At 49.7% G+C, this 11,847-nt stretch overlaps 4 protein-coding genes across 4 annotated transcripts; all 4 read right to left on the bottom strand.

Annotated features, from left to right (window-relative positions):
• Positions 1–1,991: 1,991 nt before the first annotated feature.
• Positions 1,992–4,548, bottom strand: Asppvi_007374 (ankyrin repeat domain-containing DHHC palmitoyltransferase family protein; the record flags this gene model as incomplete). The annotated part of the gene is made up of 6 exons (XM_043303261.1): positions 1,992–2,647; positions 2,710–2,822; positions 2,883–3,147; positions 3,201–3,273; positions 3,356–4,159; positions 4,243–4,548. The coding sequence occupies 6 exons, from the start codon at positions 4,546–4,548 to the stop codon at positions 1,992–1,994; spliced, it is 2,217 nt and encodes a 738-aa protein (XP_043159196.1).
• Positions 4,549–5,405: 857 nt separating this feature from the next.
• Positions 5,406–6,170, bottom strand: Asppvi_007373 (putative cyclin-dependent protein kinase complex component; the record flags this gene model as incomplete). The annotated part of the gene is made up of 1 exon (XM_043303260.1): positions 5,406–6,170. One exon carries the CDS (start codon positions 6,168–6,170, stop codon positions 5,406–5,408), a length of 765 nt encoding a protein of 254 aa, XP_043159195.1.
• A 1,093-nt stretch (positions 6,171–7,263) lies between these two features.
• On the bottom strand, positions 7,264–8,286 carry Asppvi_007372 (putative RNA binding protein; the record flags this gene model as incomplete). The annotated part of the gene is made up of 1 exon (XM_043303259.1): positions 7,264–8,286. The coding sequence occupies one exon, from the start codon at positions 8,284–8,286 to the stop codon at positions 7,264–7,266; it is 1,023 nt and encodes a 340-aa protein (XP_043159194.1).
• Positions 8,287–9,946: 1,660 nt separating this feature from the next.
• Positions 9,947–11,729, bottom strand: Asppvi_007371 (uncharacterized protein; the record flags this gene model as incomplete). Its single annotated transcript, XM_043303258.1, has 4 exons — positions 9,947–10,579; positions 10,636–11,118; positions 11,175–11,454; positions 11,542–11,729. The coding sequence occupies 4 exons, from the start codon at positions 11,727–11,729 to the stop codon at positions 9,947–9,949; spliced, it is 1,584 nt and encodes a 527-aa protein (XP_043159193.1).
• Positions 11,730–11,847: the final 118 nt, after the last annotated feature.

Below are 11,847 nucleotides of genomic sequence, written 5' to 3'. Positions count from 1 at the left end.
TGTAAGCTTGAAAGCTAAGAAGCGTATTAGGTAACCGGTTAAGTCAGTGTACGTACGATCGGCAAGTCCTCCATCGCTTAGCGCGCCAGGAAATAGGGATGGGTGCTTTAGCAGGTTGCAGACGTTCGAGTAGAAGACATGGCTCGCAGATTGGTTCTGCGTATGCATGGTTTCTGGTTGCAGGAAGGGACTCGGAAGTCGTAATCATGCAGGGCCTCGAGTCGGCACAAACAGATTGCCGTTTGACTCTTGGGCGTGGATTAGGGCTAACTGAATTGCCAAAGAAAACAAGTGGTGTGGTCTTACTACATTGGACTAGTTACTGATTGATTAGGAAATAGGAAATAGGTCGTTGATTGATAACCTTGAGACGCCCCTCTTTGCGTCTTTGCCTTTGTCTTTGGTGCTCCACTGCCCAGACACTTGCCAGTCGCCAGAGAAATTAGTGCCTGCCGTGGCCCGTACTCCTTTGTGCCGGCATATTCTTCTGGCCGTGACGAGGACCATCGTACCACCTGCTCCAAGTCCGCTACACTACGCTACGCTACGTTTATCCTCGGCGACTCTCCTACCCAGCCGGGATGGCCACGATGATCATGATTTACTCGTGTCATGGTTTCACCCACCTGCGCGTATATGACTGGCTTACTGGGTAGTCCTTGAATTTCTTTTCCTGGGATGTTTCGCAGACCATGTTCGGTCTCTGCAGAATAAGTCAGCTAGACTAGGAAGTGATCGTTCCGAGTCTGCTCATCCCCTGACAGACTTTGTTACCTGGCCATCCCTAAGCATCGGGTAATGATCCTTGGACCCACAGCTGTGTCTAAAGACACATTTGTACAACCAGCATGCGAAATAAAGTAGAGAATACCTTCCGCCCACTCATCAAGTCAAAATTAAATTCCCACTTTTCAACAAAAACAGTCATGTCAGAAGCGGGAAATTTTCAATTCATCCCGCGTGCCGAGATAAGATCTTAGCGTCTCCACTATTTTGCACGAAGCCAGAAAGTGGTGCACACACAGTGCAGCAAACAGACCAGCGACATCGGATCTCTGGGATGGACCTTATGGACGACAGAGGAGGTACCGCACATTACGTTCTAGGAGAAAAAGAAGAGAGTAGTATCCCATTTGCGTGCTTCATCCTGGACAGCGCTGTATGTGCAAGCCTAGGTAGAATAGCACTGGAATCCGATAAGGGTATTCAATGGCTGGGTAGAGGTAGAATGGATACCAAGGCTCAGGGAATCCGAGAAATAGATAGCCTGACCGACAATTCATGTTAAAATTATCTGATGAGATTGATAACCCTGAGACATTTAGGCTTCAGCCCTGTGCCACTGCTACCTACCTTAGGTTTCCACTGTCAAGCCGCCGTAGAATGAGGGAAGGAACCTTCCAGGTTTCCCGTACGGTTCGTTACGGGGAAATTATACGTCAAGGCCTCCGGTTTCCGGAAGTACGGTATTTCTTCACGAATGAGCTAGCCATTTATGTCATCTTGTACTTGTAGTCGTCCAAAAGAACTGAGGATTGATGTAGGGCATGAGTTGACAATTTCAAGGCAATTGGGCTGCATTGGGGGATGACTCGAAGCGAAATTCCACATGCACTGTGCTCTTGTCCTACATATCACATAACCATGAACCCAGTCTTGTTGCACCATCGCAACGTCAGTGAAAGTGATGTTGTCAAACTACGCAGAAAAATGAAGAGCTACAGGGGAGCACTAGTCATCTAATCCAATCTGTAATTCATTATTGAGCAAGTGCTTGTCCGGAGCAACCCAGCGCATTCATCGAGTCAGCATCCACTTAAGCAAGGCCTCTATGCAAAGTATAATTACAGGTGAAAAAAGGCAAGTTATACCACGAATAATCATCAGACTCCGTCAGACATGAAAATGCAGAGCTTCGTCGGACATTCATAAACTGCTGTCGGAGACTCTAGAAGTCATACAAGATGTCAAAAGCACCGTAGTAAACGCGATCAGACGTTCTGTTCCGGATCGTCATGTGCGACGCTCCGGTACCCGCCACCACTGTACATGCGCATCGGGGCCTCGTACATCTGGTTATAGTTGACGATTTCCCCGCCGAGCATCGCAGTGCCTGGCTCCCGCTTGCCAAAGTACGGAGCAGGATCGCACCAGAAATCGCGGCAGTTGGTGACGATACCGCGGGAAAACGGGTTCTTGGGCCGATCAGCGCGGGGCCTGTCTCTAAGACCGTCACGGGCAGTGGCGAAAAACGTGTCAATGCCGAGCAGAGATGACCACTGCTGTAAGCAGCCATGTCTCCGTCCCCGATGCGAATGGCCCCTTGCGAGCGCAGGGTTCGGGCCTTGCCCCGTGGCTGACAGGCCAGCGGCCTCGAGCGATGTCGTCCCCGCAGTGATGGCCGAGGCAAACGCACGAGAGCTTGGGTAGCTTCGATCTATCGAATGGCCCCTCATGTTCTCGTATGTCGTCTGATTTCGAGAAATTTGGACGAGTTGAACAGCACAGAGCATAGTAACCCAGACCAGCTGGATGGCGATCCAGAAGTCCAGAACAAGGGTGAATGTATCCCGCAGCACAAACCCACAAAGTTCTTCATTGATGATGTTGCATGCAGGCGCCGCAGGTGCGGGTAAAATGTTGATGTCTATTTGACCCTGATTAAACGGATTCCAAGCCTTCGTCCCGGGGTACAAAGCTGATACTTACACTTATATGTCAGCTGCAGAAACAGAATGATCCCGATTTCCAAGCAGATAATGTACAAAACGAAATGACGCAGATTATTTGCTCCCACGCAATTGTCGATCCAGGGACAATGGCTGCATTTCAAGTTAGGACTCTCATGACTAGGGATTATCGCGCACATGGGTGGGACTTACTGGTCATGCTTTGCAACGCAGCGCGAACAGCGTTTGCAGTGCTTGCTTCTCATCGGCTTGCGAACCATACAAAATACACAGAAGTTCTCCTCGTCAAACTTCCAGTGCTCAAACAACTCGTTTATCACGGCTCTTTGCTGGTTTCGACTACCTGTCTTCGGAACAAAACCGGGGTCTTCAATCATTGAATAGATGTAGAAATATGTTGTGAGGCAATAGAACACCGCGAACAATAGATTCAGGACCGGCGACGTGGAATAGGTTGCTGAGGGTGTAAACAATTAGTACGGTGCAGTTAACAAGGTGCAGTATACCTACCTGGCAACACGCTGAAGATATATGTAGCACCAACCCAGAACAAGGTTCCCGCAAAGACACCTGACAGATATGGCTGGTTACGAGTCAGCAGCGATCAGGCCAAGGATCGACTATCAGAATCCGGGCGCAGGAAACCGGCGAAAAGAGGGCCATACCGTTTTCTGAAGCACCCTGTATTCCGGAGGGGCTTGACTCGCCGCCTTTTGTGCTACCCACTGCAACCCAAATGTCGCTACAAGCATTATAGGTATAGCAGCGTAGATGACCATGTGGCTAAGGATGTATACAGCCGCATAAACCATCAGGAATGGCCACAGAAAGAAGAACTTTGACATCACGCTCTTATTCCGCACCCAAGACGTGAGCCCCATCGACAGAACCTTGGTGTTTCCATCAACGTCGTAACCGCACTCATCAAGAGCACGATACCAGACACGCGTCGTGTTCATCTCACCGGCCACTGTGGCCGGCGACTTGCCATCTCTGGTTTTCGCAAACCTATCCGCACCGTACTCGATGAGCTTCTGCACACATGGCAATGACCCTTTCACCAATGCCCAATGTAAGGGGGTCAGCCCGCCGTCGTCGACGGCATTCACGTTGGCGCCCCAGCGCAGGAAAAGATCCACGCAGGCAGGATATCCCTTATACGCCGCCCACATCAATCCGGTATGACCCTGCTGATCGATGACATCAACTGGTATCTCCTGGTGTAAGAGGAGCACCAGCAAGAACGCATTCCCATCAATGGTGGCCAAATGTAAGATGTTGTAACCTTGAACGTCAGTCAAAAGAGGATCGGCACCGTGCTGGAGGAGGAGGTGGACTATATAATAGTGACAGCGCTGAGCGGCCCACATGGCCGGCGTTGCTACAGAATCACCACCTTTGGCGTTAACGTCGGCACCATTGTCCAGCAGAAACTTGCACATGGCGTATTGATTATTGATCGCGGCCCACTGTGATCCCAGACGAAGCCGTTAGTACAAATCCGAGTGTAGTGGCCGACCGAATTAAGCAGAAACAGTGAATTTGCACTCACATGAAGCGGAGTAATCCCTTCCTCATCTTGGTAATTGGCAGTAAACTTCTTCTCGTCAAACAACCTCTGCATGGGCCCGATTTCTCCGATACGAGCGATCTGCATGATGTCTTCGCCCAGGGGTATCGAGCCCTTGGGAGGGCTTCGATCAGGCCGCATATTCTTCAGTTCAAGACTGACATCTTGTTGAGTGACCTTCGGAGGTGTTGTTGTGCCTTTGCCAGCGGGTATAGACGCAGGGCTCGTGCTCATGCCTGCAGAGCTGCTGCTGCTTTGCGGTTCCGTAGAAGTAGTTCCGGAAGACATCCCTGTCGCAGTTATTGGGGCGCCGTTTCGTCAGAGGGAAATTTAACTCGATTCTGACGTTGAGGAACGAAAGGACGCTGGGTAGCGAGGTCTGTACAGCGTGAAGCGTTCGGAGATGACGACCGCAGACCTTCGGGCTTATAGGTACATTGCGATATTTATAAAGTATTCCCACAAAACTTGATCAATATTCTCCAAGATAGTAATCTATGGAGCTCTGGGAGGAAAGATAGGGGAGGGGGAAAAAGAACGGATGGAGGAAATGCACAAAAATACGGGGATGCGCTGATCGGAGTAAGTCCCGCGCAAAAGCGCAATGGACGCTAACGATATTGATTTACACCAACCGACTTCTTGGACAATCTTTTCTCTTATTCTAAATAGCTTCAGGCAGTTTCTCACGAGTGAGATATTTTATCTTTGATTGAGTCAAAGATTTATAGTCGTACTATACCTCTTGTTTTTTGTTCCTTTCTACAGATAACGTCAATCTGCTATGTCGTGTACCACAGCCTGACCAGCGATTATTCAACCGGAAAGGTCATTTAGGCAGCCACATTGCGGTGTAGAATTTTCAAAAAAAAAATTTTTTCTATGGAGTAATTATTATGAGGAGATTCATTTCTTCAACGGAGAAGAAAGCACAAGAGTATAGAGAAAATGATGATGAAGACGAGGAAGCTGTCGAGAGGCGAAGAACAAGCCATTGGGGTGGTTACTGGCGTCGTTCCTGAGTACGCAAGTCTATAAACAAGTTCTCGAAAGTCCCAAATTCCTAGCCGGGGAATTCCAAAACACCCCTAGCTCATTCATAGCACAAAGGTCTCTTGACGACGAAGGGACAATGCCGAATACAGCTAAGCCATCTCTGTGAGAACCAGATCCATGCTGCTTCGAAGAGATTGTGCTTGATCAGCCAACATCTGAGCATCAACCCGTAGCTCGAAGTCCGTCAGAAAACAAAAGCTGATTTCCAGCCTGGAGAGCTCCCGCTCGCTCACGCCCCCAACCTTGGCAACGCGGCTGTGGGGATAGCTGAGGTCTTCGAGCGCCTTCATGGCCACTCGAAGGCCAGCCAGCACCAGACGGTGCATATTTTTGCCATTCACAGATATCACTCTGTCGACCGTGGCCAATCTCGTGATGTAGATACTTGTAGCGAGGTACACAGCTGTAGACATCGGGCAATACCGATGGAGTCGCAGTAAGTAGTCGCGCAGGCTGATAGGTGGTTCTCTTTTCGAGAGAAACCTCTTGGACAACATGCTCTGCTGAATGCGATCCCGAGCATTCTCTTCATGACTGATTGGAAAGCAGTGTAGTTCGATGATCCTGGTAGGCGTGGCTTCTCCGCTGGATAAGCTGTCGCTGCGTGTCATGGCGGCCGGCGCGGAACCCGCCGCCAGAACAGGCTCGACGACTCTGCCAACACTGGGCCTGGCGAGAAATTCGACATTGACACACAATAGCTCGAGAGCCGTAGCCGGCAAGATGTCGAAGGCTTCGCCAGTACCACCGAGACCCATCTCACCTTCTTCTGCCTTTGACAAATTCGAGTCCCTTTGCGCATTTGAGTCAGGAGACACGTGGGCTCCCTCACCATGGGCGCGACATCCGTTCATTATGGTAGCCGCGGTCAGTTGACAGAGTGAGGGTGGCGGTTCTGAAGACAACCCCGAAAGCTGCAGGTGATTATAAGCGCCTCTGGTAGGAGTACCATTGTGGGACCGAGCCCGGCGTGCAATAGTCGGATTAAGTCGAGCCTATTAGCGTCTGACCGTAGGACGAGCAGTGAACAGCGGTGAAAGGCCAACTTGCTGGAGAGCAAACGCTTATGACTATCACGGCACGAGGAGGAAGTAACACTTGCCCGCAACACCTCTATGTTGAGCGAGACATCGACGAGGTCGTTGGATAAATGGCAAAAGGCACGATCGTAGAAGCCTTACAAATCCTGACAGTCAATATCCGATTTTATAATTGGGTAGTGTGCCAGAGCTACTCACCCAGGGTAAAAAAATAATATATCTTGGACTGAAAAGATGATACAGGGGAGGGAGGATGCCGAGGCAGGGTGGAGATTAAGGATAAATGAAGAAAGACTCGCTACCCATTAGTATCACATCATAAAATCATCATTTCTGTGACATGGTATGTATGATAAAGGTTGACTAGAGAAAAGGAGATAATAGTCAGAAGGGTCAGCAGCCCATACTCAGGATGGAATGAGACTATCGGACATTATTTCGCCCGGCTTTTCCCCGTGCCAGCTCATCCACAGTCCACCATCCCAACAAGTTATTTAAGCATATGGCATCCCAGAAGCGTTTTGAGTGGCTTTGAATGGTGCTTTTATAATGACCATCTACAACATACGCATGTATGATGAAAGACCGGGTGGGACTTGCAAGTTGGGGTAATGATCCTTTATTACCTATCTACGGTACCTTCTTTATCAGCTTTACCGATTACACTGTGATCGCTCGGCAAGTGGTTTGCTTTGAGAGATTTCGCACAGAGATTGCAAATTTCTATTCATGTCGACGTTGGCTTCATCTATCAAATGCATATGAACATGTTTAAGAAAAGCTTCTATGGTGCACGAGACGCCTTCTAAGTAACGCTCAACCTTTCTTCTCATCAATCGGCAACTTAAAACTAAACTGGCAATGGTTTGCCTGCGGCTGTTACAGACAGATGCTCAATGTTCTTCTCTCAGAACCAGCGCTCGTTATGACGCCGCTCATCTTTGCTTTTCTCGGCCGAATGGAAGAATCGCAAACGACCAAGTCTACCGTTAGATGCTCTTCGATGAGTGCGCAACTCGACATCACTCATTGGATTCCCGCGTTCGTGGCGTTCCCGGCCCTCTGCTAAAATGCGCTCGCCTGCTTCTGAGATGATACGGTTACCGTCTTGGATGATTCGCGGACGGTGGCGGTTGGTCTCCAGATGCCGCTGCCTCATCCTTCCAGGATAAGGAGAATGAGCTCGTGGATGTGGACTGCTGTCTCGCGAATGGCTCGCCCTATTGCTCGTGTTCTCGGCGTCTCTTGCAAAACCGTTGCTGTCTGGATAGGCTCGATGAGTTGGCGCTCTTGCGTCTATAGATTCTCCTTGATGGGATCCAGCGGAACGGTTGCGAGCCCTGGTGCTGTTTACATGCTTTTCATATTCCACATCGCTGGAGAAATGAACTTGTCGACGTTCTGAATTCCTGCGCTCTCTGTCTTGGGATGCAGCCGCGTCATGGTGAATGTCCACTACACAGTTAAGACTTCGGCGTGGCCTCCGCTGCTCCGGCTCACGTTCAGTAACAGGCGTTCGTGGTCGAGGAGGTCGTTGCTCACGTGACGGTTGTCGTGACCGAGCCTGGCGAGGTACATCAGTAGCGTCATTTGCTCTCTCCCTGTTGATCGAGGTCGGAGAACTTCCTATCCGTGGTGAAATGCATCGGATTCGGGCCGAAGCTGGCCGCTCGTTGCGTGGTCTCCTCTCCTCGACCTCTAGGAGGTCGATAACAATGGGACGAGGTGATCTCTGACGGCCGCGGCGCTCGTGCGATGTCTCTCTGTCACTTGGCTCGGAAGACCTTCTGAAAATCGGGATTCCGAACGAAAATGCCCGGGTTCGAGCCTCTGACGATCTCCCCTTCGGCGAAGGATGTCTATGTTCCTCCTGCCACCTTGTCTCACTGAGGTTTCTGGGCTCAATGGTTCTGATCCTTGGAGAAGCCATTCTTCTGGGACTTCTCGGCTGGGTCTGTCTAACGTGGTAGAATTCGCCGCGATCGTACAGTCGAGCGCGGTCGCAAGTCCCCCTGCCGTCGCTGAACAAGCATCTGTGGATCACTTTCCTCGTTCGAATTTCCATTGGATACACGTCAGTGTATTTCTCTATCAAGCACATTCCTTCTACCCTGCGCCGTATTGCGTTGGAGGGCTCCCAAAGTCCTTGTGATGAGAAATGGGTATTTGATTGCTTCTCACGCCAGCTGTCAATCCAGAATGATGTTGAGCCTTGATATATAGGATCAGATATGCGCACCGAATGCTATGACCGTATCGAGCGAGTATCTTGCTCGAATGAAGGGCTAACAATGAATAGAAGTTGCGCATTCTTGTAACAGACAAAGACAATGAGCGCTTTGCTACTTTGCGGTTGCAAGACAAGTGAAGATGCGAAACGGCATTGTTATCGATGAAAGACATGTGGTCGAAGTCATGAGTTCAAAGCACCTGATAATCAAAGGAAGAGGGAAAATGTAAGGAGGACTAACAAAGGATCCTCGGGTTTGTTCAACATCAAGACACATACGAGTGGTTCCCCTTATTGTCCTACGGAGAAAGGAAGATCTTTGGGCATCTTGACGCCTGAGAACCGAGATACTTATAAGTATTTCGACCACAAATGAGAAAACTTGTAAGAGCAGGCTAGACCATGCGGCGGAAGAACCCTTGGAATCCTCCAGGCACATATGCGGGCTAGTCTACGGCTGCAGCCTAAGGCCAGTCTATTCGATGACTGTGTTCTAAGTAACTCGCAATTTCTGGCCATCGGCCGTAGCCTCATCAAGCAGTTCTGAGTGTCGCTGGTAAACGCTCGTAAAGAGAGACAATGAGGTGTGGCTGGTTTAGGTCACAGGGGCGCAGTTCGAGTCAGCCGAACAGGTTGAAACCATCAAGACTAAGCGAAGAAAGCAATGGAAATGAATAGTGACTAGAGGCAGATGACGAAAAAAGCTGCAACAAATTCGTACAGATTTCCGAATCGAACAAAGATATCGAGGTTTGGCCTTGTTTTCTCCCCTAAAGAGCCTCCTGATGCAGGTCCAGCAGCTACACAGCTTACAAGGGTTCCTGCAGACGAGTGGCTGTTCTCTTGTGGATAGTGATGTAATTCCATGCAACTACTGCTAGTTCCATTGTGTTTTCGCAACAACGGCCTTACAGACCAAAGCAACCATTGAACTTCGTAGTAGATGATAGCAAAGATGTTGGTGATATCATGCTGTTGAGCTGAAGGGATTGTGGCGCAGATGGTAGGCAGGGCACCAGCCACATCCATCTTGTCAAATCAGAATCATAAGAGAAGTTTTGGATGTTGCAAGTGCCAGTCCAAGCATCAGCCCAACAGAGCCTGGGTCTCAACACCATAATACTACTCCATACACTTATGCGCATCAGATCACCGCGCCACCAACATGATCGCAGGCTTCTCAGCGTCCTTAAAGGATTGATGCCTGATCCCTACGTTCATGTGGACAAGCAACCACAGAGCTGAAGAGGCATACCTTATGGAATTCGCCGCTACGTTCTGCTAGGTTCATTCCTTCCGAGGACGGCAGGAGACGGGAGTTTAAAAGTCTAACCACGATGATAAGCGCAAGGCTCCCTCGCTATGCCCACTTTTCCATGAATTTCTCCTGGCTCCTGTCACGCTGGTAGAGTACGTCCAAGTTGAGCCGTTCGATCCCCTTCTGAAGTTGACCCAATTGTAACTCGAGATCACCAAGTTTCTTGTCTTGTTCCACATCCAAAAGCGAGGTCTTAAACTGAGAATGTTCGCCCAGCGCCGATGCAAGAAGTTGAGATGCTTGGTCACTTGGAATCAATCCAGCCACCAAGGGTAACTTAGCACCGACGCTAATATTGCGTAGGCACTCAACAATGTGCTGTTTCTTGTCAAAGAGAGCATTTTCGCCGCAATCGTCTTTCCCTTCTTGCTCCTCTAATTGGAACACGGATTCCACCGACAGACCAATGCGGCGCAGAACACCCGCGATGGCCTGGAAATCCGAAGAATCCATGCGCTTCTCTGGAGCGGTGGGGATGGATAGCAATGGAGTAGAACGCCTCCTCATACTCAATGTCTCTCGCCTTGAAGAAGGCTTTTCGACAAACTGATTACCTATTTCCGTCCTATAGGAAGCTATAAGAGCCTCGAGAGTCGCGCAATATGATTCGCGACTCTGCAGGAGCTCCCCAAGGCTCCGGATGGACGACGTCATGCCAATGACGGTATCCAGGATCTGTGAGATCATCAGCCATTGAATCGCGCACAGATTCCGACGAACAGGCCACCAACATTTCCAAGCCTTTTGTGGGAGGCCATTCGCAGCTGACCATGGACATTCTGAAGTGCACGTAGTATGGGCTCGTTGAATAGCTGCCTTGTGGACATCTCGGCTAATATGTCAATCTCTGGGTACAAGGACTCTAGTTCATCACCCAGGGTCACTAAAGCCTCCTCTTCCGCTTCTGATGCTCTGTCAGCCGTATCTGCCCCGCCCGCTTTGATAGTTCCAAGATACAGTCTGTCGAGGCGGCAGTGTATCTCTTCCGCCACGTATTCCGCAAGTAGTGAACCCAGCTCTAATGCTCCCTTGGTTATAGAGGCATCATCACTAGTAAATTGTACTCCGGAAGCGCATTGCTCCAGATCTGCAAGTATCCTGTCATCATCCTTTACCCTGGCTGCCAGCACAGACAGGATCTTTCTGCCGTCGTTCGTTACTMTATCCAATTCGGCTTTCAAGCTCGCTTCTAGCTCACGCGAAAGGTCACTAGACTTGGGAAACATCAGTCCTCAATCGTTCTGCGATGTTCCAAATATAGGTTTATTACCGAAGCTGCAATATGTTGCCTTCCGCTTTCATGCTTTTGATGTAGCCGTTCTATGTCCCTTTGCTGTCGAATCCTTCGTTGTTCTTGCAGACCCGACTGTCTATTCAGAATTTCGAATTGTGAGTTCAGTATCTCCGTCTGTGCTTGGATCGCGGAGGTGGATGTTTTCAAGGATTCGATCACACTGCGAAGGTCATCGTCCAAGACTGGTCGTGTCGCGGCAAGATCTGGATCGGAAATGATGTTTTGCAAGGCGTCCGAGTTCTCCAATGTTGTGAATCTTTGCAGATACGATTAGCGACAATAGCCTATCCGCCTCAAAATAGAGAGCATTAGGATTGAACGGGGTGGGGAAGGGAAAACATACAGTGTAAGCTCCTCCTGCGAAAGCAGCGTGTCGGGTCCGAGGTGCTCCTCCACCCATTGAATGTTCTCAACATTCTTGTGGTTGTCGATCAAAGCAGACTCGACCTCATTCCGATTGATTGGAAGTTTGCGATCTTTGAGAGCGCAAATCACTCTGTCCGCCGGATTGACTGCGGTCTCCTTTTCCATTGTTTTGATATACTTAGGTGCGGAAGAGGAGCCGTCGTGGAATCGCGCCTAAGCTTCTCTCCTAAGGACCTCAGTACCATGGTTGTACTCCCACCCTACGAAACGATTTCTAGGACAA

The sequence above is a fragment of the Aspergillus pseudoviridinutans genome (genome assembly GCF_018340605.1).
Source record: "Aspergillus pseudoviridinutans IFM 55266 DNA, scaffold_5, whole genome shotgun sequence".
Taxonomy (NCBI): Eukaryota; Fungi; Ascomycota; class Eurotiomycetes; order Eurotiales; family Aspergillaceae; genus Aspergillus; species Aspergillus pseudoviridinutans.
Note: the sequence above shows the minus strand (reverse complement) of the source record. Positions and strands in the feature narration are given on the sequence as shown.